Below are 25,989 nucleotides of genomic sequence, written 5' to 3'. Positions count from 1 at the left end.
TGAATCCTGCTACCTCCTGAGCAGCGTGCACACATGGGCTTAGGCTTTGCATGGCCATATTCTCATAATGCCTCCTGGAAGTTCATGTCGCTGGGAGTACAGCTGGGAAGCAGGTTTGCCTGCTGAGAGCCTGCCTTCCCTAGTTTGAGGAAAGCCTCTCTGGGATCATTGGGAAAAATTCAGTTGGATAGAGATTTCTCCAATCTTCAGTAATCCAATTGGAAAATAGTATTTTCAGTCGGAGGAGGCGACCTCTTTGATGAAGTTTAGACGTTTGTACACCTTTCTGGAAATTGATCACAAGCAAAGTAGCATCCAATTACAAGAGAGAGTTTCAAAAACTTCTCAGGAAAAAAATTACATTATCTTTTACTTCCATTTTTCCATGAACTGTTTGAACCCTCCACCCTATGCTAAAAACACGACGATGGCTTGCATCCCTAGAATGTAAACGTTGAGCTGTAATGAAATTTGTTCAAACGTGTTCAATATCCTGCTTTTTACCTCATAATGTTGCCATTGTTATGTGCTATAAAGTCAGATCCAACTCAGCAATCTCGTGTACAACGGAACAAACTACCGCCTAGTCTTGCACCAGCCTGACAATTGTTAATATGCTTGAGCCCATTGTTGCAGCCATATTACTCAGTTACAAGTGACTTGGCCCTTTATGTGAGACCTGGGAAGTAGCTAATCCCACCTGGGGGGAAGGACAGCTGTGCTAGTTTCCTCCTTCCTAGTGTAATGATCTGTTACTTCCTGCCTGCTTCATCAGAGAACAGCTCTCTACTCTTCCATTGCAGCAAGCAATGAAAACAGTCTCTTTTTCTTTTTTTCCTTAGACAAATCAAGCTCCCAAGGAAATGGAGGATGAAAAATAAGTTGCAGATGGATGATCTCAAGGAGCTAGAGTTCCTATGAAATTAAAGTGGGAGGCAGAGGAAGGAAAGCAGACATCCCTGTGGATATAATTAGATGACTCAGGCAGGGAAATGCTGATGGTTCTTAAACGTATCCACCTGGAGTTTCGACAGATAATTAAAACTGGATGTGTCAAAAACTGAATAGAACCTCATCATCTTCCTAAGTTTCCCAAATCATAGAGTGGTGCCATCTCCCACTTGGTTGGAAAATGAAATATTCCCATTTTGCACATTCTCTGTACCCCATGCGTTCAGTCACTCCTATTAAATCTCTCCCTAAAATCATATCACTTGCCCCCTTTTCCTATTTCTACTCATCATTTCTCATGTGAATGATTTCAATTATTCCTAACATGCTTCCCTCTTGCCAGTTTGACCAAGCCACTCTGTTGCCATGGTGATCGTCGAAAACCTGATGTAGCCACACTCCTGATGGAATCCTTTAATGTTTCACCTATGACGTTCAGACCAATCCCCCATCTCAGCATTTCCTGTAAACCGATCCTTGCTCACTCACTCTCTGTCCTTGGTGGTCATACTGCTTCTGCCTTCAGTTAGGGATAACCCGCAGTTCGTGACATACTAGCCTTGCAATGGCTCTGTGGGCTCATCAAAAGGTCGCTCTGCCCGACATGCACTTGCTTCCCTTTGCATCCCTTTCTTTTCTTATCCAATCCCTGCTCTTCTTCAAGACTCAGCTCAGGCATCTCATCCTCTAGAGCAGCGGTTCTCAACCTTCCTCATGCATGCAGTGACCCTTTAATTCAGTTCCTCATGTTGTGGTGAACCCCAAACATAAAATTATTTTTGTTGCTACTTCATAACTGTAATTTTGCTACTGTTATGAGTCATAATGTAAATATCTGCTATGCAGGATGTATTTTCATTGTTACAAATTGAACATAATTAAAGCATAGTGATTAATCACAAACCAATATGTAATTATATATTGTGAGATATTTGTGTGTTTTCTGATAGTCTTAGGTGACCCCGGTGAAAGGGTCATTCAACTTCCCAAGGGGAGCGCGGCCCACAGGTTGAGAACCGCTGCTCTAGAGTCAGTCCTGAGTTGTATTCCATGTCTTCTAGTCTTTGAGCAAAACCTATCATATTGTGCTATGATTTTAATGTCAGCAGTCGGCTGGGCGTCTCTGAAGATACATGTGTTATCTCTCATCTTTGTAACCCTCCATCCCTGTCATATACTAGCTCCCCAATACATGTTTCTAGAATTAAAAAGTAAGCCCAACTCGATTTTTTCAGCACTAGTATGCTGTTTTACGAAAGAAAACCATTCAGGCACATACTGTTTTGTCGCACGCTTTATTATGCTTCACAGATATTGCTCTATTTAGTTTACACATTCGAGGTTGGGACCATCCTGCATGGAGCAAGTCTGTTGGTGCCACTACTCCATCAGTGTGTGCTCACTGCGTCTCTGGGTCTCTTTCTGGAAATTCCCCCACTATTTCACAACTTTTCAAAATGCGATTATTAATAGATGCATTATAGTATAGTGTAAATATAATTTTTAAATATGCTTGGTAGCCAAAGCAATGTGTGTGATTTGTGGTATTCACTCTACCGTGGTATTTCTTGTGGTGCTCACTCTACTGTGACGGTCCAGAACAGCACCCACAGGACCTCCAAAAGGATGCCTGTGTTGAGGTCACCTTTTGAATTCAGGTCGTAAGGAAGCCGGCACATGGAAACCCCTCGGTTTTCATTGTCACTAAAGAAGGGACTATAACATCGAATTCTCATTTTTAGGAGAAGCATACAGAGTTGAAATTGCATCCAGTAGTGAAACTCAGAAAGCTGACATGGAGGGAAAAAAAGCCCTAAAAGGTAAAAAATGTTTTTGCAAATAAGTCATGTGTAGGGAAGGAGCCATAGGAGTGCAACAGTGTGAGCCCTTGGATGTTGACCAGAAGACTGACATTCAAACCAAGTTTGGCGTTAGGAGCAGCCCAGTGGTTCTGCAGGAGAAAGACGTCGTGATGCACTTTGTAAAGATCCCAGGCAAGATGCCCTGTGGGAGAAGGTTTTTAGTTATCCCATGGGGTTGCTGTGAGTCACAATGAACCTAACAGCACCGACAGAACAAAGTACTTTAGTGTTACGCTAGACAGCCTTACTTATCCGGCACCTACTAGTTATCCTTCCTTGTCTTCGGAAAGAAGTCCTGGAGGCACAGAAAGTTACACATCGGGCTGCTAACCACGGCGTCGAAACCAGCAGCCCCTCGGGAAGGAAGATGAGGCTTTATACTCCGGCGAAGAGTTACAGCCTCAGAAACCCAGCAGAATTGACTCGGTGATGGTGAGATGGAGTCTTTGTATCTGAGTCTTTTGAAGCGAGTATTATTTAATATTGTCAAAGCTGAGGTTGAAATTCAGAGAGGGTAAAAACACTGGCCATGTCAATTTAACTGGTAACTTATGAGGCCAGAATTTAAATTCAAGTATCCCAAAACTATTCTGTCTTCAGTGGAAAAGCACTTGGCTTGAGGACTCAAACATATATATACATATATATATATAAACACACATACACACACACACACATATATATATACAAAACAGGTACAGTCTGTTCACACTTAATCTTCACCTCTGTTCCTTCAGTCCTTGTTACTAATTATGATTTTCTCTTATCCTCATTAGCAAGGCTCCTGAAGGTTTGAGATCCAATGACAGACAATGTAATCAATAACCCAGTATGGATATTATTATTATTATTATCAAACCAGGCTTTACATTCTAGATCAGCGGTTCTCAACCTGTGGGTCGTGGCCCCTTTGGGGGTGTCCAACAACCCTTTCACAGGGGTGGTCCAATTCATAACAGTAGCAAAATTACAGTTATGAAGTAGCACCAAAAATAATTTTATGGTTGGGGGTCAACACAACATGAGACACTGTATTAAAGGGTCGTGGCATTAGGAAGGTTGAGAATCACTGTAAATCTCGACAGTATTTCTCCTTCTCCAACGGGACCTGTTTTGATTTTATCATCAGCCAAAGATGTCGTTTTAATTCCTTTCATGGTGTCATTCATTCAATAAATATTTATTCATTATTACTCCAGCATTGAATGAGCTGTGGTCCTGGGAACCCATTTATTTTTGTAGTGCTAAATCTGTATGTACTGGCTGCCTACATCCTAGCTTCTCCTTAGCAGAGGAGAGGGTGTGGGAAAAGAAAGCCTCCACATCCAACCACCTTACTAGCTCTGACTTGTAATAATTGGGGATGCCTCTTGCTGAGTATTTGAAATACTGAACTGTACTTGTTGTTTTATGAGTCGTTTCCATCCCTTAGTTGGGAAGCACTTAGAAGGAGCTCTTCACGAAGCTCAAGGCAGAAGTGAGTGAATGGGCGAATGAATAATAGACGTGGGAGAGCAAAGACAGCACCTTCTCCTGATGAGCATGCTAAACGGGGAGAGAAACAGCTGCATCTGGTGGGGTTTGTTTTCAAGCCGGTGACTGCATGGTTTGGTAACAATGAAAATCACACTTTCATTTTCAACAAATGAATAATTTATTACACAGAAACTCTGGGTAAAGAAGGGGCTGCCTCCAGTGGAGGCATCCCCTTGTTGTGCCTTCAGTCATTTGTTGTGTCCAATACATGACTATGGTCCTTGCGGGATAATGCTAAGCAGTGCCATCTGCTCACTGGGTGTTTCCTCTCCATTTCTGATTCTCCATGTACCCCCAGCTTTGGTACATCTTGATAGGAGCACATGTATCTTTAAGTCCTCTGAAGGCATTTTGTACAGGTATGGTTTTTCAAAGTTGTATTTTTGGAAAAGATATTTTAAAAATGCATCTGATCACTTCTCTGCCTTGCTTAAGAATAACCAGACAAAGCCTCCCTTGTTCAACAGAGAGCTAACAGCAAAGGTTTCACTACCTTTAAGTGTACTGTTAAATCAGCATGTCTGCCAATGGCTGGCTGAAGAGTATTGGTGAATAAATGGCAGGTGGGAACTAGATAGCTGGTTTAACGAAATAGATAGTGAGCAGTCACACTAGGGCAGTGGATGAGTGTAAAGATGGAATAAGGGTTAGATAAAAGGGGAAATAATATGGGAATGGATTGTTGAGTGGTTAGCTGATAGAGGAATAAATTGGTGTATCAATGATTGATGGAGCTGAGTGGCCAGATGGAGTACAAAAAAGAACAACAAAAAACAATACATGTCTGTGGCAGCAGAGGAACTGATGAATGGGTTTGTGTGACAGAATGAACCGATTAATGGGTTTGTGTGACAGAATGAATGGGTTTGTGTGACAGTAGGAGGAGGGGGTCGAATGGGAATGAGAAGATGAAGATGAAAAGAAGGAGAAAATAATAGGGGGGGAAGGAAGCACTACAGATATTGGTTGGTTTAGAGGAAGGTAAATCTGCTTCAGTAGCTATGATTTGACATTGATCCTAGGGAAAATTGAAATGCTCCGTCATTGGTACCAAGAGTTTCCTTGGCTCTTTACTTCTCAGAGAATATAAATCTCCGTTCTATTCCCATTTGAAGAGACACAACAAGAAACACTGTCAAATAATTTTAGAATTAGAACCAACTAAAACATCTGATTTAATCCACAAATGGTACAGATGAGAAGACAGAAGCAAGGAAGGGCAGGTGCTCAGTCCAAGGTCAGAGCATATGGTTGTTCATGCTAGAACTAGGAAGGTTTAATTGCTACATGGTGATAAACCTGAGATGTAGGAGCTTAATATGATTCCTTCTGATAAGCGGATGATAAGCAGATGTGATCCGGGTAGGGGAGTTGGAACCTTGTAGGAAGATTTTCAAACCAGGAAATCAATGAGAAACAGCTCCTTCTGCAGGCACTTCATCATGCTATCACTCACACATATGCTGCTCTAACATGAACATGGAGGCAGGCTCACTTACTGTCACATCATATATCTATCTATCACAGTCACCAAGTGTTCTCATATTTACCCTTACTAAGATGTGTCTATTATACACTAATATAGATCTGTAGTCAAGCCTAAAGGTGAAGTGATGTTGCGTCAATGACACTCATGGAATCCCATGCGTTTCCAAATCGAATTGCGTGTGAAGGCATCTCCGTGAGTGTGACCTTTTCAGAAGTGGAGCACCAGTCCTTCCTCCTGAGGCACCTCTGCTGAAGGACCCCCTTCCCCCTCCCCCCATGCCATCAACTGGATTCCAGCTCACAATGAGCCTTTGGAGGCTTCCAAGTCTAACTCTTTGATCAAAGCAGACAGTCTGCTCTCTCTCCCATGGAGCGGCTGGTGGGTTTGAACCTTTCAGTTAGCGGCCTGAAAACTCAAGACACCACCAGGACCCTTTAAACTCCCTGCCGTTGAGTCAATTCCCAAGCCTAGCAACCCTAGTAGGGCTGAGCAGAACGGCTCCCGTTGGTTTCTCAGACTGTAACTCATTGGCGGAGGAGACTGAAATATTTCTCTTGTGCAATGGCTGGTGCTTTCGAAACTGCTGACCTTGTGCTTAGCAGCCAAATATATACTCAGTGATACAAGTGGGGCTTCTTAGTTTTGACTAATATTCTTCAAATGCAGTCAAGGAATGTTATGGCCTCTAGAAGGCCGGGTGTGCTGTGAGTTAGGCGTTATCTTTGTCAAAAACTCAGACAACCAAAGTCACTGCTATCAAGGTGATTCTGACCCACAGCGACCTGGCAGGATGGAGTGGAACTGTCTGCGTGGGTGGCTGAGATGATCAGTCTTTGCAGGAGTAGAGAGCCTGGCCTTTCTCCCTGGCCCATGTCAGAGTCATGCTAAATTCAAGAAAACCAAGCAGCAAGGAACTGTTAATTAGCAGAACTGACTCTTCGTTGCCCATCAGATCTGGAGCTGAACTCCCTTCTGTGGAAGAATAATCAGCCATTTAAGACCAAAAAGCCAGTATTTACCTAAGGGCAAAGTTCAGAGTGCTCCAAAGAAGGACGAGGGAAACCGGACACACAAGAAGCCATGGTACATTGAGGAGCTTGCCGTGAACAGGCTGAAGCATCACGGATTTGAGTTGTTGGATGTAAGATGTATGATAAGCACTGCAGGCCTGTATAATTAGCAATAAAAAATGAATAAAATAAAATGGAATGCTCAATCTGATTAGTGTCAGACTTTTATTATTCTTAAGCTTCTTTTCTGATTTATTTTTTATCCTGGGTTCAATAAGTAAATTATATTTAGGCTGCAGCTGCATTTAAAAAATTATTTATAAACTGCCCAGATAGTTAATACACCGGAGTAACAGTGCCTAAGTAGTGTTTCCCCGTGTGCGTGCGTGTGTGTGTAAGACACACACACAGAAAATAAGAATGTGTTTTAGGCTACTCAGTTTTATACCTGGGCCACCTATTTGAGAAGCGTCACTTCATGTTTTTCTGTTCCCGGACATTTCATGAGATGTCCTAATAAACAGCCCCCCAAAGTTACAAATTTCTTTGAATTTTATTGGTACACTGCACAATCACAACCATCTTGTATTCATCCTGAATTAGAAAAGGTTACAACTACAATGTAACATGCACAAAATTCAGGTAGTGTATTCACCTTTAATACAATTATTGACAGAAATCAAGTCTTCCTTACTTTTAGAGGGGTGGGGAGAGAAAATATAAGAAAAAGAAATCTAAAAGGCTGACAAGGTTGTAATCTTGTATCATGTGATGTCTTTTAAAGCATTTGAACATAGATTCATGTGAAGGATAATTCCCAAACTGGGCACACCCATTTTCTGACACGGCTATCACGGCACCATGGATAAGTGATACTTTTTAATCTAGAGAACTCAGAACTTGACAGGCACGTTTTCATACCCGCACATTCTTCACAACTGCACTTTACACGGCACAACATTTCTGAATGATTAAAACTGCTCCCTTTAACTAACCTGGGGGCAGCTATTATTACTTATCATTGTTATTAATATCCTTAAAGTCTGCCAGGTAATAGAGAGTAAGTATAGCTTCACAAGAATGGTAGAGGGTTCACAGTCTTTCTTTCTCCACACAGTTCTGAGGAAACCAGTGTGCGCCTTTAATAGGGCGCCGTTGAACAAAAGATAAACGAATGCTTTTCAAATGCTGGCACTTAAACTTCGCTAACTACTTTCAGGATGAAGACAATTGCCTCTAATTGAGTCCACTCTGCACGCCTTTGGATTCTGAGTTGTCAGCACCTGAAGGCTAAATCGCACTGATTCTACTATCTCTTGGCCATGTTCTTTAAAATTGCAAATCTATTGCTTCCTCCTTTAATTTGTGTCTCTTCTCTTAAGCCTGAAATGGGGGAAATGAGAAGACATCTCTATTTGTTTGCTGTAGTGATCATCAGGATCCCGCATCTTCCCGCATCTTTTCGGAAAACGCTGGCTTCTTTTCTTAGTTGCACACCTGTGAAGGTTCGCTGCAACTGCTCAGAAGTATTTGTTTTTAAAGAAAATAAATAAATAAAACAGGGATGCTCTAAGTCGTGGGAGGGGAAGCAATTGAGCGGGACAGTCTCCAGGAACCAGGCTTGCAAAATACAAAAAGAAAAGATCCTTACGGTTGCAGCAAAACAAAAATGCATTTGCTTAAAAGCAAAAAAAAAAAAAAATTGCTGTTTTTCCTGATTCTAAAAGGACTCAAATTTGCTGGCTGGGGGTTGGTTCCAGCTATGACAGAGTCTGTTTTCCCCCTCAGTGGGGCTCAGAGCCAAGTTAAAGAAGATGGCCCTGCACCTCAGTTTCACCATTCTTCTCCAGGCAGTCCTGATTGCGGCGAAGGAGAGCCACAGCATGGCGATGGCAAGTACCATGGCACATCTACCCAAACTTGACTGGCTCAGTTCATAACCAAGAGCTCTCATTGCGATCAACTGCCAACTATTTTTAATTTGCTTTTTATTCAATAGCTTTTTAAAAAATCTGCTTTTAGCTCCTTTTTATTCAATAGCTTCTAAAAAATACTAGGGAGGACATCTCTTCTTTTTGGAGAATAATTGGCTAGACCGCTGCAGAAATTGTTCCTTAAACTTTGTCTCCATTGTAGAGTTTCTGGGGTGCTGGTGCTCACTTCTCACACAAAATTTGAGACCAAACCTGTGAAATTTGTTATTTGTTTTGAAGCTGAAGCTTCAGGGGAGACAGACTCGGGACATTTGCGGACACAGAGTCCTACCTGGTGTTTATTTGGTTGGGCGCAACAGCAGCAGAACCACCGGACACAGCACGCTCCTTCAATTCAAACAAGGAGGAGAGCAACCGAATTGAGTACCTTAGTCTCACAGAGGACTGTCGCAGGTGCTGGACATGACACTGCTGAAAACACACTGGGCCAGGGGAGCAACGTAAGCATGTTCTGTCTCCTGCCTCTGGAGTGCACTTGTAGTTGTGTTTCGGAAAAGGGCAGGGAGTGTTCGGAGTAACTATCTTGTGGCGTTCCTCTTGCTTGATATCCTTGTGGGTATGATTTGATTTCTTTCCCAGGTGGGAAACACGTGAAGCGTTGTGGGCTGCTCAACATGTGCTTCTTTGTTTACCTGCTGTTTTGTAACGTGCCTCACCTTGGTACGCTGAACAGATCTGTCCAACTCATCTTCTTGTCTTCTCCATGGACCTTCCTTATGTCAAGTTCAAAAGATATAGGTAACTGTGGGCAGTGTCTTTAGTAAACATTTGTTTTAAATGCTTCAAAAACACCGGAGGATAGCTAGTGTCACACGGAGCTGTACTTTCCAAAGGAACCCGTGAGCACACCGAAGCAGCAGAGCATGTGCTGGGTTGAAGATGTCCATTGCCCTCATTCCATTTTCACGGGCACTGACCCAATGGCCTTGAGTCTTACTTGGCTTTCTTGGTCCAAAACAGAGGGAAGGTGGCTATAATGTTCCCCTCCCTGAATTATGGTGAAATGAGGTGCAGTGGAAAGGGCAGCAGGGTCCTTTAGTGATTTTATGATCAGACTTCTTTCTGTTTGAAAGGCTTCCGTGGCTTTCGGGCCAAGAGGAGGATGGATGTGTTCTTTTAGAAAGCCTTGGAGTGTAGATCACATATAATTTATCCATGTCAAACACAGTGTTCTCAAAGACCATCCTCTCCAGATAGACTTCACATGTGTTTACTTCAAAGTAGCACGTTTATTGCCAATAGAACACGTAAATAACAGGTTCCTTGGTTGTGCAGCTTCTGATCCCGACCTGCTCTGGCTGCTGACTATGGTCACAGGTCTGAAATGTCTGCATCTAACCTTTAGCTGTGACTTCATACCTTCCCCTGGTTGTCCCTGAAACTTGGAATGGATCTACTGCTTTTGGCACATCATGTGTGGTCCCCAATCTGGGTTTGGTAGTTCACTGCGGAATGCAGAGGTCTGTTTGCTGCTGACAAATCTAACATTTTCACACACATCAGCTCGAACATTGGTGACAATGCTGAGCACTCTGGATGCCAAGACATCCCCACTCTCCCTTACGTGCTCCTCTTTTTCTGTGTGTGTGTGCACATGGGTGCCTCTCTACTTATTTCTATAGCCCCTCCTTTTTGTATGCATCAATTCTTGTGTATCCTCATGTACAAAATCAAAGAGACTGCTTGAGTTTGTTGAGACTCTGTGGACTCAGGATTGCTTTACAAGTGAGGTCAGGGCAAACCTCTAGGAACATCATTGACAGGACTACTTCTTTCTCCTTCTGTTTCATGGGTTAGTCTCGAAAGCATGGGCAAAGAGGAGCAGAGCCCTGTATAATTTTCATTGCCATTCTTTCTGCATAACGGGCACTCTGGCTGACTGGGGCCTTGTTGTCCCAGAGACAGAACAAAAATGTCAGATCTGTTCTTCTTGTTCAACTGGATCTATTTGGGCATTAAAGTGGAGCGAGCCATTAAAATCCCCCCCCCCAAAAAAAAGCCACTGTAGGCGCAGTTCACATCAGATGATAGTGTGTCACCTTCCCTCTCTCCTTTATGTTTGTAGTGTTGTATTAATCAAGTATTTAGAAATTAAGTCACGTGCCCCAGTGCCCTCAGCTCAGAAGAGTTTCCTGAAACAAATACAAGAGTTGGTACACACCCACTGTGCAGTTGGCTTCCATCGGGGGTTGTTTTTTTTTAACTGGAGAGTTTTCGAGCAAATTCCACGAGAACTGGAGCAGAGAGAAGACAATAGCTGATGGCACCATACTCGGGCAGGTGGACTGGTCTCTCCACACGACAGAGACAAATACGTGAATATGTGCATGTGTATGTGAGCTTTCTTATACTGTTGCCTTTAAGGAAAGCCAGCAATGAAATAAGTCCCATAGGCTCCTGGCATGCACTCTCTTGAGTGGTATCTTGATTCATCGAGCATGAAAGAAAAAACAAAGTCCCTATCAAGGGTTTTCCAGGGTTGATCATTTCCCCAGGATGATGTTCTAGGACATGCAGTCTCTTCTGGGATTGGCAAGTGATTGACCACCAGGTGGGGACTTTGGTGCATTGATTAACAGAGCCCTCTTTGGATGGATAAGGTACCACATTCCAAAGAGTTCGTGGTACTAAGTATTGCTGTTCTATGCTGTTAGCCTGTGAATCCTTGGATTTCACATGAGAAGTTGGTAGGTAAATTCGAAGATACCAATGCCTGCTGGTATTAGAGGAGAAATGAATGGATCAACAAAATCTGATTAGAGATTAATATGGCAAAGGAGAGTTGGCGAGAAAAGGAACCTACAGAAGTGTTAGATAATTACATTGATAGATTGATACAGCAAACAGATTGCTAGAGAGGGGGACAGGTAGGCAGATAATTTGGAAAGATAAGTAAATCAGAAAGTTGAATAGATGGATAGCCATATGTTTATCTTGATAATTTGATAAAAATCTAAAGAACCAACCATATATCAATCATGCTTTATGAATTTGTCCAGCACTGTTTTAAAGAGAAGTCCTATTTCCAAGGAGTCTTCTCTGTTTTGGGTCACGGCATCTACAATTGTAGTTTTGCCGTGCAGGCTCAGCTCCATACCTCATATCCCTATCGATGAAGCATGTAGGGCGCAATGGCAGACAAGGTGACAAGCTTTCACATGTACGGAATATGCATTTCCATATATGTGCGTTTGTGTGCATGTGTGCATAGATACATGTACATGCGCACACACACATATACAAGTGCATCTTGATATATTGAGAGAACTTCCCAGAAAGCAAAGATGTGAACCCTAATATAATGAGATAATCATAAACTCAGAAGAGGAATATGTACACTATAATCAGGAAAAATGGTCCAAATTGTATGACACAGACGATAGGACGCATAGTTGTAACTCACACTGTGCACTATATTATGAATCAGGTTGTGTCTTCATGGTGTTTATCACGAGGGATGTTTTTGCCCAAATGGAACCGATGGTTTGGGTGTGCATGGGGGTGGTAGTGATGGCGACGAGGAGAGAAGCAGAGGGAAGAGCCGGGCCAAGGTAGCAGGGAGAGATTCACACCCCAACGAATGCTTATCCTACAGATTAGAGCCCTGCCCATCCCCTCCAACCCCCGTTCATCCAGGCTGGAACAAAAACGCCAAGGAAAGCAACCAAAGTGAAAACAAGATCAGAAGCAAATAAAACAGCCCGAACTGGCTTGCCCTCCACAAGGTCGAGTCAAGTCTGTGGCATGGCGAGGCAGGCGCTGCTCGGAGGACCTATGGTGTCTGATCAAAACTTGACGAGGAAGTGGGCCAAGAGGGTCCCTGCTAGCCAGAGACAAGCCAGCGCTCTAGAGGCAGCGTTTACGCCATCGAGGACTGCTCCAGGCCCTGCGCAGGGAGAGAGAAACAGGTCGTTAGCATTCACCGCAGGCCACACAAGTACCCCATGACAAGCAAATGCATTGACATGCTGCCCGAGAACAGTCCTCCATCTCCCAGCCCAGTGCCACTCACCCTTCCAAGTTGGATAGTAGACAGTCGCCAAAAGGAATATATATATTTTTAAATTCTAGGAGGTCAAACCCTGGTATGCCTGGAACACTGGAGCCTCCTCTGAAAGTTTGGGGTTAACCCAAGAGAAGAGGACACTGGGGGGTTGGGGGTCACTTAGGGTGGGGCCTGACAGGGACAATATGGCAGAACATGAGGTCATTCAAGAACTGTCCCTCAACTTGTTCCCAGCACAGACAGGGAAGAGGGGGATGGACAGACATGACATGTAGCGAGGTTCCAGCGTGTCAGAAGCAGGTGGAGGAGAAAAGAGCAAAGACATCTTGTGAGCACCAGGAGACTAGCTTTCTCAAGTGTGGTAGTGTGGAAGCTTCCCCTGGAGCTGCTCAGAAAGAACGGGTCAGTGTCTTTGAGAGTTTTCACTTCTGTGAATGAGCTCTTTAGTGAAATCGCTAAATGTGCATGCCTAGTTCAGACAGCCAGGCGGTGAGTCTGCCTGAAGTGCGAGTAGTCCTCCCGCCACTTTCCTCAGTCACATTCCAGTGAGAAGCAACCCCAGGGAACTGTGTTGATCCTCTCCCCTCAGGTCCCCTCCTACACCAAGCCTCCAAAAGACAGATTGTGTAACGTGGGATTTCCTGGCTTACTCAGAGAGCCCCTGGGCAGATGTAGCAATGGCTAGCTCTGTGTCTGGCTTCTCCCATCACCTTTAGTTGCAAGCCACAAGCACATAGTCAAACAAAAGATCAAATGAACAGCAAGCAGAACGCAACCCCAAAGAAAGCAAAATTGATTCGTCAAGAGAGTCAAAGCTACAAGAGAGCTTCAGCATGCTCCTTCTACTGTCTCATGCCAGAGCGTCACCGCCTCTTTATGAGCACACTGTCCTACTCAAAATATGCATTGCTGCTCTCAAAGACGAGGCAGTATTTGGTCCCAAGTCAGTTGTCAATCATCCACTCGATGACTTGGACCCACCCCTTACCTTGTCTAGGGCAGGTGATTGTCCTTGTCAAAGGACAGGTCTTTCCCTTCAGTAGTGAGCAGCCAGTCTGTCCCTACTACAGAGATTGTGCCATGGCTGTTTGCCATCTTCTGATTTTCAAGATATTCAATCAACTAAAATAATTTAAAATCTCACAATTGCTTAACAGTCTGAGGACCTGGGTCATATTTCTGTGAATTTTGTTATAGGTTATTTATTAGTAAAAGGGGGGATCCATGACCTGCTGCAGTGCTGCCATTCTTACGGGAGGTTTCAAATGTGTGTGGAAAACTGCCTGTCTCTGGGACTTCCACCATGTGAGACGCAGATATTAAGGAATCATATCCGATGACAGACTGTACCGGGTTGGACGTGCTCAAAGTTGAAGGTCATTGTCCATACTAGGTAACTACCTTTGAAAAACGTGCCTGAGGTTTTCTTCCCCCCATAAATTTATGCATTAATATATATGTAACTTTCATGCATTAATATATATGTGTATAGTGCATTTATGTGACAAATATGTGTATATGTACATGGATATATGTGTATATGTAAGTCTAATTCATTGGGTTGGTAGTGCGCAATATTTTATATGCTAAGACTTTCCACTCTGGAGAAATAAAAGTCTTTCATGTAAGAATAATATTTTTGCCAAGTTTAACTATTGAAATGAACATTTCTGTGGATATCCAGCTATCTGTATAAGGTCAAACTGCTACAGAAAGGACAAGAGGAAATATAAGGAAAGCAAATCATAAAATCATGAAGTATGAAGAGATAAGGAGACAGAATTATCAGGAGAAATGGGTGCTTCTAGCATGTGTGGCTGAATGAAAACATCAGTTGTCTTAAGATGGGCTATGCTGATCAGCTGGACGGTCTCCAGGCACAGTTTCCCTCAGTCCTGTCCTCCAAAGATGATGATCCAGGAGAGCGATACGGTGATACACAGGTTACACTGCTTGCTTAGGAGGGTAACAATGGCAACCATTTATTTTCTGTTCCCTCCGTGACAAATATTATGCTAAGCATACATTAACCCATTTAATCCTCACATCGACTCTATGAGCTAGGGACTCATTTCCATTTTGTAAGTGTGGAAACTGAGGAAGAGAGGAAGTAAATGGCTTATACACGTTTACACTCGCGTTAGAGAGAACCTAGGCCCACTGCTCGATAATGTATGCTCTTAGTTATTACACTCTCCCGCCCCATGTAGGTGGTGGGGAGGCATTTGTGCATGCTGTCAGCCAGTGAGAATAGACCGGCGGTCTGGAGACCGGATTTCTATCTGTGACTCTGCTGCCCCTCCCTGAGTTACATTCCTCTTTGAGACTTGGATTTCTCATCTGCAAGACGAGCAGAGATTAGTTTTGATGTTTTATAAGGCCCTTCTGTGTCCGGGAAAGGAGCCCTGGTGGTGTTGTGAAATCAATACAAGGTTAGTAGTTCAAACACACCAGCTTCTCCCTGGGATAACGATGAGACTGTCTGCTCCAGCAATGATTTGCAGTCTGGAAAACCTGATATAAGGTCACACTATGAGCTGGAATCGAGTTGATGGAAATAGATGTTGGTTTTCTGTTCTCTGGTGCCCTTGCGGCATGGTGTTTAAAGCACTTGGTTGCTAATCCTAAAGTTGGTCATTCAAATCCACCAGTTATGCTGTTGGAGAGATATGCAGTAGTGTGCTTTCATAAAAACCCGTAGCCTTGGAAACCCAATGGGGTATCTCTGCTCTGTCCTACAAAACACTATAAATCAGGATTGACTCACTGGCAGTGGGCTCAGGCTTTGGTTTCTCCTGTTAGCATTCTGTGGTACTGCATGAATGAAAACCACATCTGGTACTAGGAGGGACCACTGATAAACAGCCAAATGGCCTTGCCAAGTTGGTGCATAACCGTGCCAACTCCCCTGAGACAGCAAGAAAGCATCATAGATTCCTACCCACTCAAGTATCTCCGTGTTAGTCCATTTTCTATGCAGCTTCAGGAGTTTTTATTCTTTACCAGGTGTGATGAGCACCTGCTTTTATAATACCAGATGATATGGCAATTTGCTGCCAAAGTGCCCTTGGTCAATCAGTCTATGAGAAATGATTGGGCTATTCCAGCCAGGGAGTTAATTTAATACACTGTGATATAGATTAAAACTAGCATGGATTTTTCTCATTCAGATCCTGGGCACATTTGAGATTTGGCAACAGAGCCCCCAAACATCTAAAAACAGAGCTATTGCTCTCTTGACTATAATCAATTTTGCTTTCTCTGGGATTGCACCCTGCTTGCTTCCCATTGGTTTTGTTTATGAACCTATGCGCTTGTTGCTTGCAAATAAAGGTGATGGCAGAATGCATCACAAAACAAAACAGACCAAAACACAGTGAGGACTTGACAGGAAGACCTTTGGTTTTCCTTTTTCCTTAGAGCAGGAAGAGAGGGACTCACTGGTACCCTTCCCTAGGTTAGAGGACTGGGAGACCAAGGCCACTAGCCATGAACCTATTTCACTGTATTGTTATGGTAGTTCTGATTGGCTGGGAATTGGGAAAGGATGCAGATAATTCCTGCATGTGTCATGCACTCAGGTTGAGAGTAGTTGTGGTTTTAATAAGTTAAGGAATACAAGTGGTGGTTTTACACTTTTTGTTCTATAGAAACATGTAGAAAATTACATCTAAAATCCAAAATTTAGAAACAAAAATATTCTCAGTTGAATGTACACCTACAGAAAACCACTTCTCAAATACACCTCAACAAAAGACCAGAGTTTGAGGAGAGATGGAGTTGAAAGAAACATTAGGGAGCAGGGCTTCCATGAAGAAACAAATGAAGTAGACAATGTCTAGGCACAAAGGTATGTCTTCTACACATGCCTGCTCTTTAGAGAGCTTACGGCTCAGGCTTTGAGCCCTTAAAGGCTCCTTGAGCTATAGTCACTGACCACTATGAAGATGCAACTTTGGAGCTGTACCGATTTTAGTTTAAGTTCCTTTCTGAAGCTTGCCAGCTGCATGATCTGAGACAAGATATCTTTTCATTGGAAATAGGGATAATACTACCAATTCTTCACTGGAATTTTTGAAAATTTATATATGTAGCCATAGTAAACTGACTAGCCTACTTCCCTTTAAAAAGGTAGTCATGCGACGATCATGGTTGCTAAGGATTTTCAGTTTCAGGCAATCCCCTTTCTGTGTCCCCCACTTCTCTGGTGGTTAGATGCCATCAAGCCAGGTTCAACGGATAGCAACCCTATGTACAACAGAATAAACGTGGCCTCGTCTGGCACCATCCTCACATTCATAGTTGCGGTGGAGTTCATCGTGGCAATCCATTTCAGTCCAGCACTTCCAATTTTCCTCTGTCATTCTTTACCCAACCCTTTCCTTTGTTAAGCATGCTATCCTTTTCCAGAGACTGGTTCCTTGTGATACGATGGGCAAAGCACATGAGACAAAGTCTCACCATCCACCCTTCTAAGGAACATTCTGGCTTCAAACTTCAAATTCTTCACTTCTGCTGTCCAGTTTTCCCATGCATATGAGGTGACAGAAAATACCATGGCTTGGGTTAGGCATCTCTTAATTACATCTTTGTTTCTTAACATCATGAAGATGTCTTTTGCAGCAGGTTTGCCCAATGCAACACATCACTGATGTCTTGATGGCTCATCTATAGTGGATTCAAGTAAAATGAAATGCTGGACAATCATCTCCACTAAACATGATGCTGTTGATTGGCCCAGTTGCAATCTATAATGATTTAGTTGCAATAAAATCTTTTCTCTTCATCAGTAAGGACCTCACGTCTTCCCATGCTTTCAGCAAGCCAGGTTGTGCCATCTGCATAAACTGCCAGTGCCATAAAGTCAGTTCTGACCCATAGTGTGCCTACATACAATAGAACAGAGTACTGCCCGGTCCTGCACCATCCTCAAAATTGTTCCTGTGCTTGAGTCCATTGTTGCAGCCACTGTGTCCATCCATCTGGTTGAGGGCCTTCCTCTTTGTCGCTGCTCCTCTGCTTTGCCCAGGATGATGTTCTTCTCTAGGAACTGGCCTCGCCTGACAACATGTCCAAAGTGTGTGAGATGAAGTCTCACCATCCATGCCTCTGAGGACACTGGTGGTGCTTCTTCCAAGACAGACTAGTTTGGAATTTTGGCAGTCTGTGTTTTATTTGGCAGATTGTTCTTCTCCAGCACTACTATGCAAAGGCATTGAGTTTTCTTGGGTCTTCCTTATTCAATGTCCATCTATCGCATGCCTATGAGGCAATTGAAAATACCATGGTTTGGGTCAGGAGCACTCTTGCCCTCTAAGTAACATCCTTGCTTTTCAACACTCTAACGAGATCTCATGCAGCCGATTTCCCCAACGCCTCTGCACATGGCAGGTTGTGAACAAGGCTTCCTTCAATGCTGATGCCATGTTCTTCTTCATCAAGCCCAGACTATTTGCTCAGCATCGAGATTGAATTAGTATGGTGAAAGGACACAATACTGACACACATCTTACAACCCAAGTAAGCCTCTTCCTGGTAATCTCTGCCTTTGGCCAAGATTGATCCGATGTCAGCAAGGCTATCCCTCATTTCCTGTTCTCTTTTGAAACCAGCTTGATTTTCTGCCAGCTTCCTGCTGATGTACTTCTTTAACCAGTTTGTATTATGTTCAGCAAAAATGTCCTAGCATGTGATATTAGTGATATTGTTCAGTAATTTCCTCACCCCTCTGGGTTCCCACATATGGTGGGGGCTTGCATGTTGCTTTTATGCTGGAAGCGATTCCGCTGGTATTTCAAAGCCATAGGGCCACCCATGGTGATCAGGTTGCACTGAAACCTCCAGACTTAGGACAGACTATGAGGAAGGAATAAGCAGTTTAATTCTGAAAAATTAGCTGCATAAACCATATGAATAGCTGCGAAATATTGTTGGATATAGTGCTGGAAGATAAGCCCCTCTGGTTGCAAGATATTCAAGATATAGTGGGAACAGCTGTCTACTCAAGATAGAGTCGTCCTGATGGCCTGGATGGCGAAAAGGTTTCAGGACTTTCTTTTGCTGGTGGAACACCATTCAGAATGCAAAGACACTGCTGCAGGTACCCACTGATATTAGGAACATGGATATTAGGAACATGGATATTAGGAACATGGAGTATTAGGAACATGGAGTACCTGGGATACTGGAAGTCATCTAAATGAAACGGAACATGTAAAGATTGTTATCCTAGTATCGGGGAACTGAATTGGACTGGTATTAGCCCCTTAGGGTCAGTCACATGGCTTAATATGCTGGCAGTGACCAATCAAGAGACAAAGAGCCAGAGTTATCTTCCAAAAGAACATGTCAAGGTCTACGTTGAAGTAGAATGCTGTCTGTGCTACAATATCTGTAAGTCTAGAGAAAAGTCCTGTCATTACTACAATTGATCCAATTTAGCCTCCAACCACTAAAGCTCATGATGAAGAAGCCCACCCTCTTCTTCAGTCTGAACTTGAGTCCTTGTTTTAGTTCAGGCTAACCGTTGACTTACTTGAGTATTTATTGCTGGCAGGCAGTCCCTGGGCTATGAAGGGGTCGGCTCCTAAGTATGTCTTTAAGTGGGGGTTGGAGGTGTATCAGAGCAGATGCTTGAAAGCTCATAGTTAACCTTCCTTCAGAAAAGGCTCAACATTTTCGTAGTGATTTAAGAGCTACTCGTGTAGCAAATGAAGGTGCCTAGGATGAAGAATTTTTTGTGAGTAGAGGTTACTTCAACATTTTAAAAGTGAGAGAAATTTATATAACCCCAAAAGGCAATTAGAAGTTGTCCATAAGCTTGTGTAAATGCTTAGGGCCCAGGAGTGGGTTTGGGTAGGTAAAAGAGTGAGGAGGCTGGACAGTTTAAAGTTGAGTTATTTGTTGTCGAAAGGGGTCGTTTGGCATGAGCAAGAAGAATGTGAGATCCTGACTCGGCATTAAAAAGCACTAAAGCCAGGCTCCATATGTAAAGCAAAGCAAAGGAGATTTCTTTGCCAAAGAAACAAGCCCTGTTCCCCCTTCCAACCATCCCTCACAGAAATCACAGCTAGACTTTCAATAGATGGTTCATGAGTGCCTACTATATGCCTGGATCTTCTTTTACAGAAACATGGGTCTCATCTTTGCTCAAAGAGCTTATAGTCCACTCACTACCATTGAGTTAATTTCTACCTATAGCAACCCTAGAGTATGGAGTGGACCAATTCCCTACGGTTTCTGAGGCTGTACATATTTATGGAAGTCGACTACCTCAATTTTCTCCCTGGTAGCGGCTGGTGGATTCAAACCATAATTTCCTTTCTTTTAGCAGCCTAACACTTAACCTAGGTTTTTTTTTTAATCATATTCTCTGCTATAGTCTTGGTAGTTAAATAAAACAATCAATTCTATTCACAGATTCTGGGGGGAAAGTCATGTGAAACAAGTCATCTCTTTCATCTAGAGGCTGGCCTAACTCTTGGGTAGTCTGAACTCAGCATTGCCCTGCCTGATGGATAGTTTGAATTTAAAAGTCAAACAGAACTGAATTGGAATTCTGCCTCCACTACTCACTAGCAGGTGTCTTTGAATAAGACTGTTGACTTCTCTCTAATGGTTTCTTCATCAAATGGGAGAAGGATGGGAGTTGCTGGGAGGATTAGCCAAGATGTGTATAAAATCAATGAGTGGATAGCAAAGGTTGAACAAATATTGGGTGAATTAGAAAGAGGACAGTAATTGCTGATCCCTAAAATAACACATTTTGTGAGACTCCTGCTTTGAATCTACAGGCCCTCTGTAAGAGCAGGTGTCCAAAATAACCATCAAACACCAGTTGAACAGTAAACTTGGCCACTGAGCAAGTGAGCCAGTCCCTCTAGACAGGATCCGCACGGCTGCTAAACACAGATAAAACCTACCTGATGAGGGCCCATCATTCTATGGGAGTTTATTCAGGATGCCAGTTCTTTCTCTGGGTAAATGATACATTGAACCATCAATACTTTATTTATGGTTAACAATGAGTCAAATAAATTAGGCTAGGTGTTCCAAACAATGGGCTTCATCCAATATTTACTCGGGGACAAACTGAGAGTGACGACACCTATCGTGCCTTTTCTCCTCGTCACGCTTTCTCTTCCTGCGCTCTTTTCAATGCTAAAAATTAATTACCGCCCTCACGCCTAGAGCTGAACGTCTTTACATGTAAACGTTAAAATGATCCTGCGAAGACCCAAACAAATTGGAAACGATGACACCCGTAACCAGGAAACACCTTAGGGACAAATGTGCCCAGAAAACCAAGCTAGCCTTCAGCAGTTAGAAGAAATAAGCAGAAATGATTGAAATACATGTCAGAAATGATCACAGGGCACAAAGATCAACCTGTTTGTGAACCATGGACCAGCAGGAGGAAGAAGTGCCCAGACGCAAAGCTCAGCTGGGCTTCACCCACAACTAAGACTTATAAATCAATCAATCAAATGGCCATGTTGGTAAATAAGATGTACAAAACACTGGAAGAGTCACTCTGATCAAAGTTAAGCCTGAAAAAGCTACAGCTTGCAGTAGACCACCCCTGGCCCCACACATGTTAGCAACGTTCATGGGTGACGGAGCACCCTCTTGAAGGAAAGACTTTGAGTATCCAAATGCAGCATCGACTTCCCAGAGCCATCTGGCAGCTTCTGATGAGATACTGCCACATAAGAGAGTTTGAAACTTAAAAAAAAAGAGGGAAAGGAGCGTGTTTATTGCAAGGGATCCAGATATGAGCATGCACCCCCATTTCCCTTTCCAAATTGGTAATAGAATCTTGCAGTGTTCTTCAGCCAAGGTAGCCTCTTTTGCTGTAATTCTACTCACATGGCATGTGGCGGAGTGATCACATGAAAACCCAAACCAGACCAAAAAGAAGCGCCCACAGGCAAAATGAACTTGGTGAGAGCACAGGGAGATCAATGAAATTTCTGAAGTCTGACTAGATACAGTTGTGTTCCGAAATTTGGATAGGTTTTTGCAAGTATGATTATGAACTGTGTGACCTTCCTAATGAGGAACCAAAAGGATAATGATGTTCTCGGTGATTAAAAGAGGGGCAAGGAAATCTAATTAGAGGATGTGTGTGTTCCACTGTTGGTGAAACAGAACCCTATTTTCAGCAGTGCTCGCTGATGAAGGCACATCACTCCCCTTCAAAGGAAGCTTTCTCTCCATTCTCTGTAATTAACAGCAGCACACATGGCCCTGCGCTGTGTTACAGGAAGATGAGCCAGTCTTTGTAGCAGATATAGAGGCAGGGATGGCAGCCATCTTTGTTTTGTTCTCTTTACCACCCCTTGCTTTGGGCTTACAACAAAGACAAAAGGGTTTAAGAAGTCCATGTCAGAAGTTAATTTCAAATCTATCAGCTCGTCATAAACCTGAAAGAAGCAAGACTTGAGTCTCTGTGGAACCATAAGCTTCCGTGTCTGCGCTGCATCAGCACACCCTGCATGCTCAGGGTGAAACTCACAATGCTGAGGCTACCAGCCAGACATCAAGGATTCCGGCAGAAGAGGGGAGGGCGCGTGGTAGAGACAAGAAGCCTCATCAGGAATGAAATGTGAAATGTCTGCATAATTTTTCTAGTATGTGGACATTTTGTAGGTTGGATAAAATACAAACAATTGTGCTGCTGTCATCATCAGACAACAGCAATGGAAGCTTTTGCTATGACTCATTCCCCTTCACCTGGATTTAAATCATGGGTGCGGAAAATAAAATCATATACATTGTCAGCAGGAAATGGACAGATGTCGACAAGTTGTGATGTTTCTGCACTAAGAAATCATGTGAGGAGCTTCTTCCTCAACAGTGAATAGTTGATATAATTTCCCTCGCAAGGAGCACCCAGTGAGGGGAAAATAAACAAATAAACAAACCTGCATTTCAGGTTAGAATTGGAACATTTGGAAGACTGTAATACAAGGCAGTGTGTCTGAGAAAGAGCCATTTAGATTCACTGGGGGTGGGAATAGGACAAAAACTCCTTTTGAAAATGTGCTTGTTTTTTTTCTTGCTGAGTGAAGTGTTTCAAACTACATAGAGGCTATAACTGATGCCCCTATTGACTGGGTGCTGTAAGTATTAATTGAACAAACATTTAGTGGGCAACACCCATCACAAGATACAGTGCCTTCCTTCGCAAGGCCCTGGAAGGGGGATGCAAGGGGACGTCAAAAGTGTTTCTCCCAGGGTTGCAGTTCACAGATGCATAAAGGAAGCACATTTGAACAGCCCATGGGTGGTGGCCGACATGTTTCCTCAGCCATGCACTTGTCTTTCTCTCCTTAGGATCCTTTCAAATGAAAAGCTCCTTCCAAACAGTGCCTTCTGAAGGGATCTCCTGCATCAGTTAAATTCAAGACAGCAAGGTCAGCTCAGGGTTATGGTGAATATTTTGGGGAACCTCAAAGGGGTCATCATGATAGATTTTCTTAAAGGATGCAGGATGATCACAGGCTTATTAAGAAAATGCTGGAAGTTGCACTGGGAATTTCCCACCCTCCTGTAAAGAGTTAGTGTCTTGGAAACTCAAAGGGGCAGTCCTACCCAGCCCTGTAGGGTTGTTGTGAGTTGGCATTGACTCAATGGCAGTGAATTTGGATTTGGGTTGGTTGGTTGGTTGTTTATCTTACCATCACCTTTATGACAATGCACCTGCTTATTCTCCAGAGGTGGCAAGGAGTAATCTAAGCAAATTTTAGTGGAAAATCATACCCTATGTATACCCTGATCTTGTGCAGTCACATATCTTTTGCTTCTCAAAGGTCGAAGAACATTTTAAAAGAATTTGCTGTGAGTCCCTTTAGAATGCCCCAAACTGCCATTGTGAAGTGTTAAAATTCAGAGTGCTCAAGTATTCAGAAAGGGCCTATAGAGGTGGAAACACTATCTTCAGAAATGTATTCATCTAGGTGATAGATCTCTCAAGAAAGACTAGATTCTTGTGTTATATAATTGTTTAATAAACGTTTCTATGTTTTTGTAACTTACCCCCTTTCAAACAGAATGCAGGCCATATGAAAGCCTAGAATATGAAATGCTTAATTATTCAAGGGGATTTGGTAATGCTCAAGAGATGAGGAGGTCTTGGGTGGTAAAGGTGGTGAATGGAGTTCCTTTCTTCAGCTTTGCCTTTGTCCCTCAGCGGTTCCCTGCCCAACCCCTCAAGCAACCATGGCATGGAACTGATGGCAGGTTGCTCTCTACCATTAAAGGCGCATGTCTTTTGCACAGCAGATTCTGTGCAGAGTAGGCTGATTTAGCTTTCTTGAGAGGGGGTTTTTTACTCCGACTTCAGGAGCATTCAGAGGCAGAGGCTTGAGCATTGTCACCAACTTCTTAGAGGTATTCGTTGTGTGGCAGGGGTCACTTGGGAGAGCTTGCCTGGAAAAGGACATTCCAGGATCTTCCCTGGAGATTCTGATTAAATGAGTCTGCACCAAGGTCCGCTGATTTTCATTTGTTAAGCATTCCAAGTGGGTTTAGCACAGGCTACGGAATAATGCTAAGATGCTTGACACAGAAGATTTCCCCTGTTCTCCCTTGTCATCTTATCCCAAACAACGTTTATGGCGGGGGGCAGAGGAGCTAGAATCAGGGGGAGAAGGAAACACAAGATGAATGTCACCCGTGGTTATTTCGCCAACCCAGAAATGGGGTGACGGGAATCAGAGTTGGCAGAAAGGTCCAATGATCGAGCCAAGAGGAGACTGAACTATGGGGGAGGAGGGGCTGGGAGACAAAGATGGATACCGAGTTGGGGGAGTGGACATGGGGAATGCTGGCTCCTCCTGTTAAGAGGTCTGGACGTGAAATGAAGGAATGATGTGCAGCCGTCTAGGGAGGACAGAAACTGGGAGTTTTAAGAGAATCCTCACCTATCTAGGGCCACCTGTCTTTGTCCTCCTTGAGACACCTGAGAGAAACATTCTCACGCTCACTGCTATCAAGTCTGTGGGGCAGAGCAGAGGGCTCCTGTGGATTTCAGAGTCTGCAACTCTTTACAGGTGTGAAAGCCCCTTCTTTCTGTAGATGTCTATCATGGGAAGCAGAACAGCCCAGAGATGGTGTGTTATGGAGGGATTGTGGGGCACAGATTTGGAGTGCTCTGTTCATTTATCTTGGGGTGCCCTTAGAGGAGGGAGACCAGAGAAAGGTTGAGGTAAGAGAAGTCATTTATGCAGAATCTCCTTAAAGAGTTTGATGTAAAGAACCCGGCAGACATATGGATTTATTGGGAATGGGGGGTCAGAAGGAGATCAAGCCTCCCTCCCCATGCTGGGCATGGCTGTGGTGGCAAGTCCTCTGAGGGGGGCTACAGGTACTCTGCTGTCGGAAACGCCAGAGCCCAGAAGCCAGATTAAGGAGAGTGCTTCGTCATTGTCACCTGCAGCGCCAACATGCCCCTATTCCTGATGTCACTCTTAATGTCACCAATTTGTGTCGCTACGGTTTCACACTCCGGATGGGAGAAAGCTGTTGTTCACTCTAGAGTCGCTTCCCTCCCCTGGCTGTGTTTGCATTCTCAGACCTTCTCCCCTGCCAGTTCCAGTAATCCAGGCATTTATAGGCCTCATTAAGCACATCATACACCCGGCAGCCCCGGGATGTCAGCAAGGCCAGAGTCTCTCCGGTTTGTACTTCGAGGACAGGGAGATGGGCTCTTCGTCATGCCCAGAGGAGGCGAAGTGGGTTGGCAAGTTGATGGAAAGTGAATGGCTTCATGAGAGGCAGCACTAAGGAAAGCAGGCTGAGCCAGGTCGGGCAGGATTTCAAGGTGCCACGGCACCAGGTGGGCTCACAAAGACAGCATCCCTTTAGTACAATTACATGTTCAGGGAGCAAGATATCTTCGGGGGCTCAGAGCACTGGACACGATTTCTGAAGTTAAAGACCATAACTCTGGAGTCCACTCTCCTTTTCCCTGTTTTATTTACTTATTTTAATTCAAAAGAGATTTTTAGAAACTGGAGGTAAACTGAAAGTCCAAGTTGTTCAGCTTTTGCCTTTTTATGAATATCTTAGGAATAAGAGACATTTCTGGTCCATGTCAGAGTTGGGACTGGGACCCAGTTCTCAGTTCTTGAACAAG

At 43.6% G+C, this 25,989-nt stretch overlaps 1 protein-coding gene across 4 annotated transcripts in view; it reads right to left on the bottom strand.

Moving 5' to 3' along the window:
- Positions 1-12,627: 12,627 nt before the first annotated feature.
- The window catches only part of OPCML (opioid binding protein/cell adhesion molecule like), a 732,004-nt gene continuing 718,642 nt past the window's right edge, over positions 12,628-25,989 (bottom strand). For all 4 annotated transcript variants that reach the window (XM_075527874.1, XM_075527877.1, XM_075527875.1 and 1 more), the window contains one exon: positions 12,628-12,728. In XM_075527874.1, coding sequence (XP_075383989.1) covers positions 12,628-12,728 — 101 coding nt within the window. The remainder of the gene's footprint in view (positions 12,729-25,989) is intronic.

Source organism: Tenrec ecaudatus, chromosome 12, assembly GCF_050624435.1.
Source record: "Tenrec ecaudatus isolate mTenEca1 chromosome 12, mTenEca1.hap1, whole genome shotgun sequence".
Classification (NCBI taxonomy): domain Eukaryota; kingdom Metazoa; phylum Chordata; class Mammalia; order Afrosoricida; family Tenrecidae; genus Tenrec; species Tenrec ecaudatus.
The sequence above is the reverse complement of the archived record's forward strand: the minus strand, read 5'-3'. Positions and strand labels throughout refer to the sequence as shown.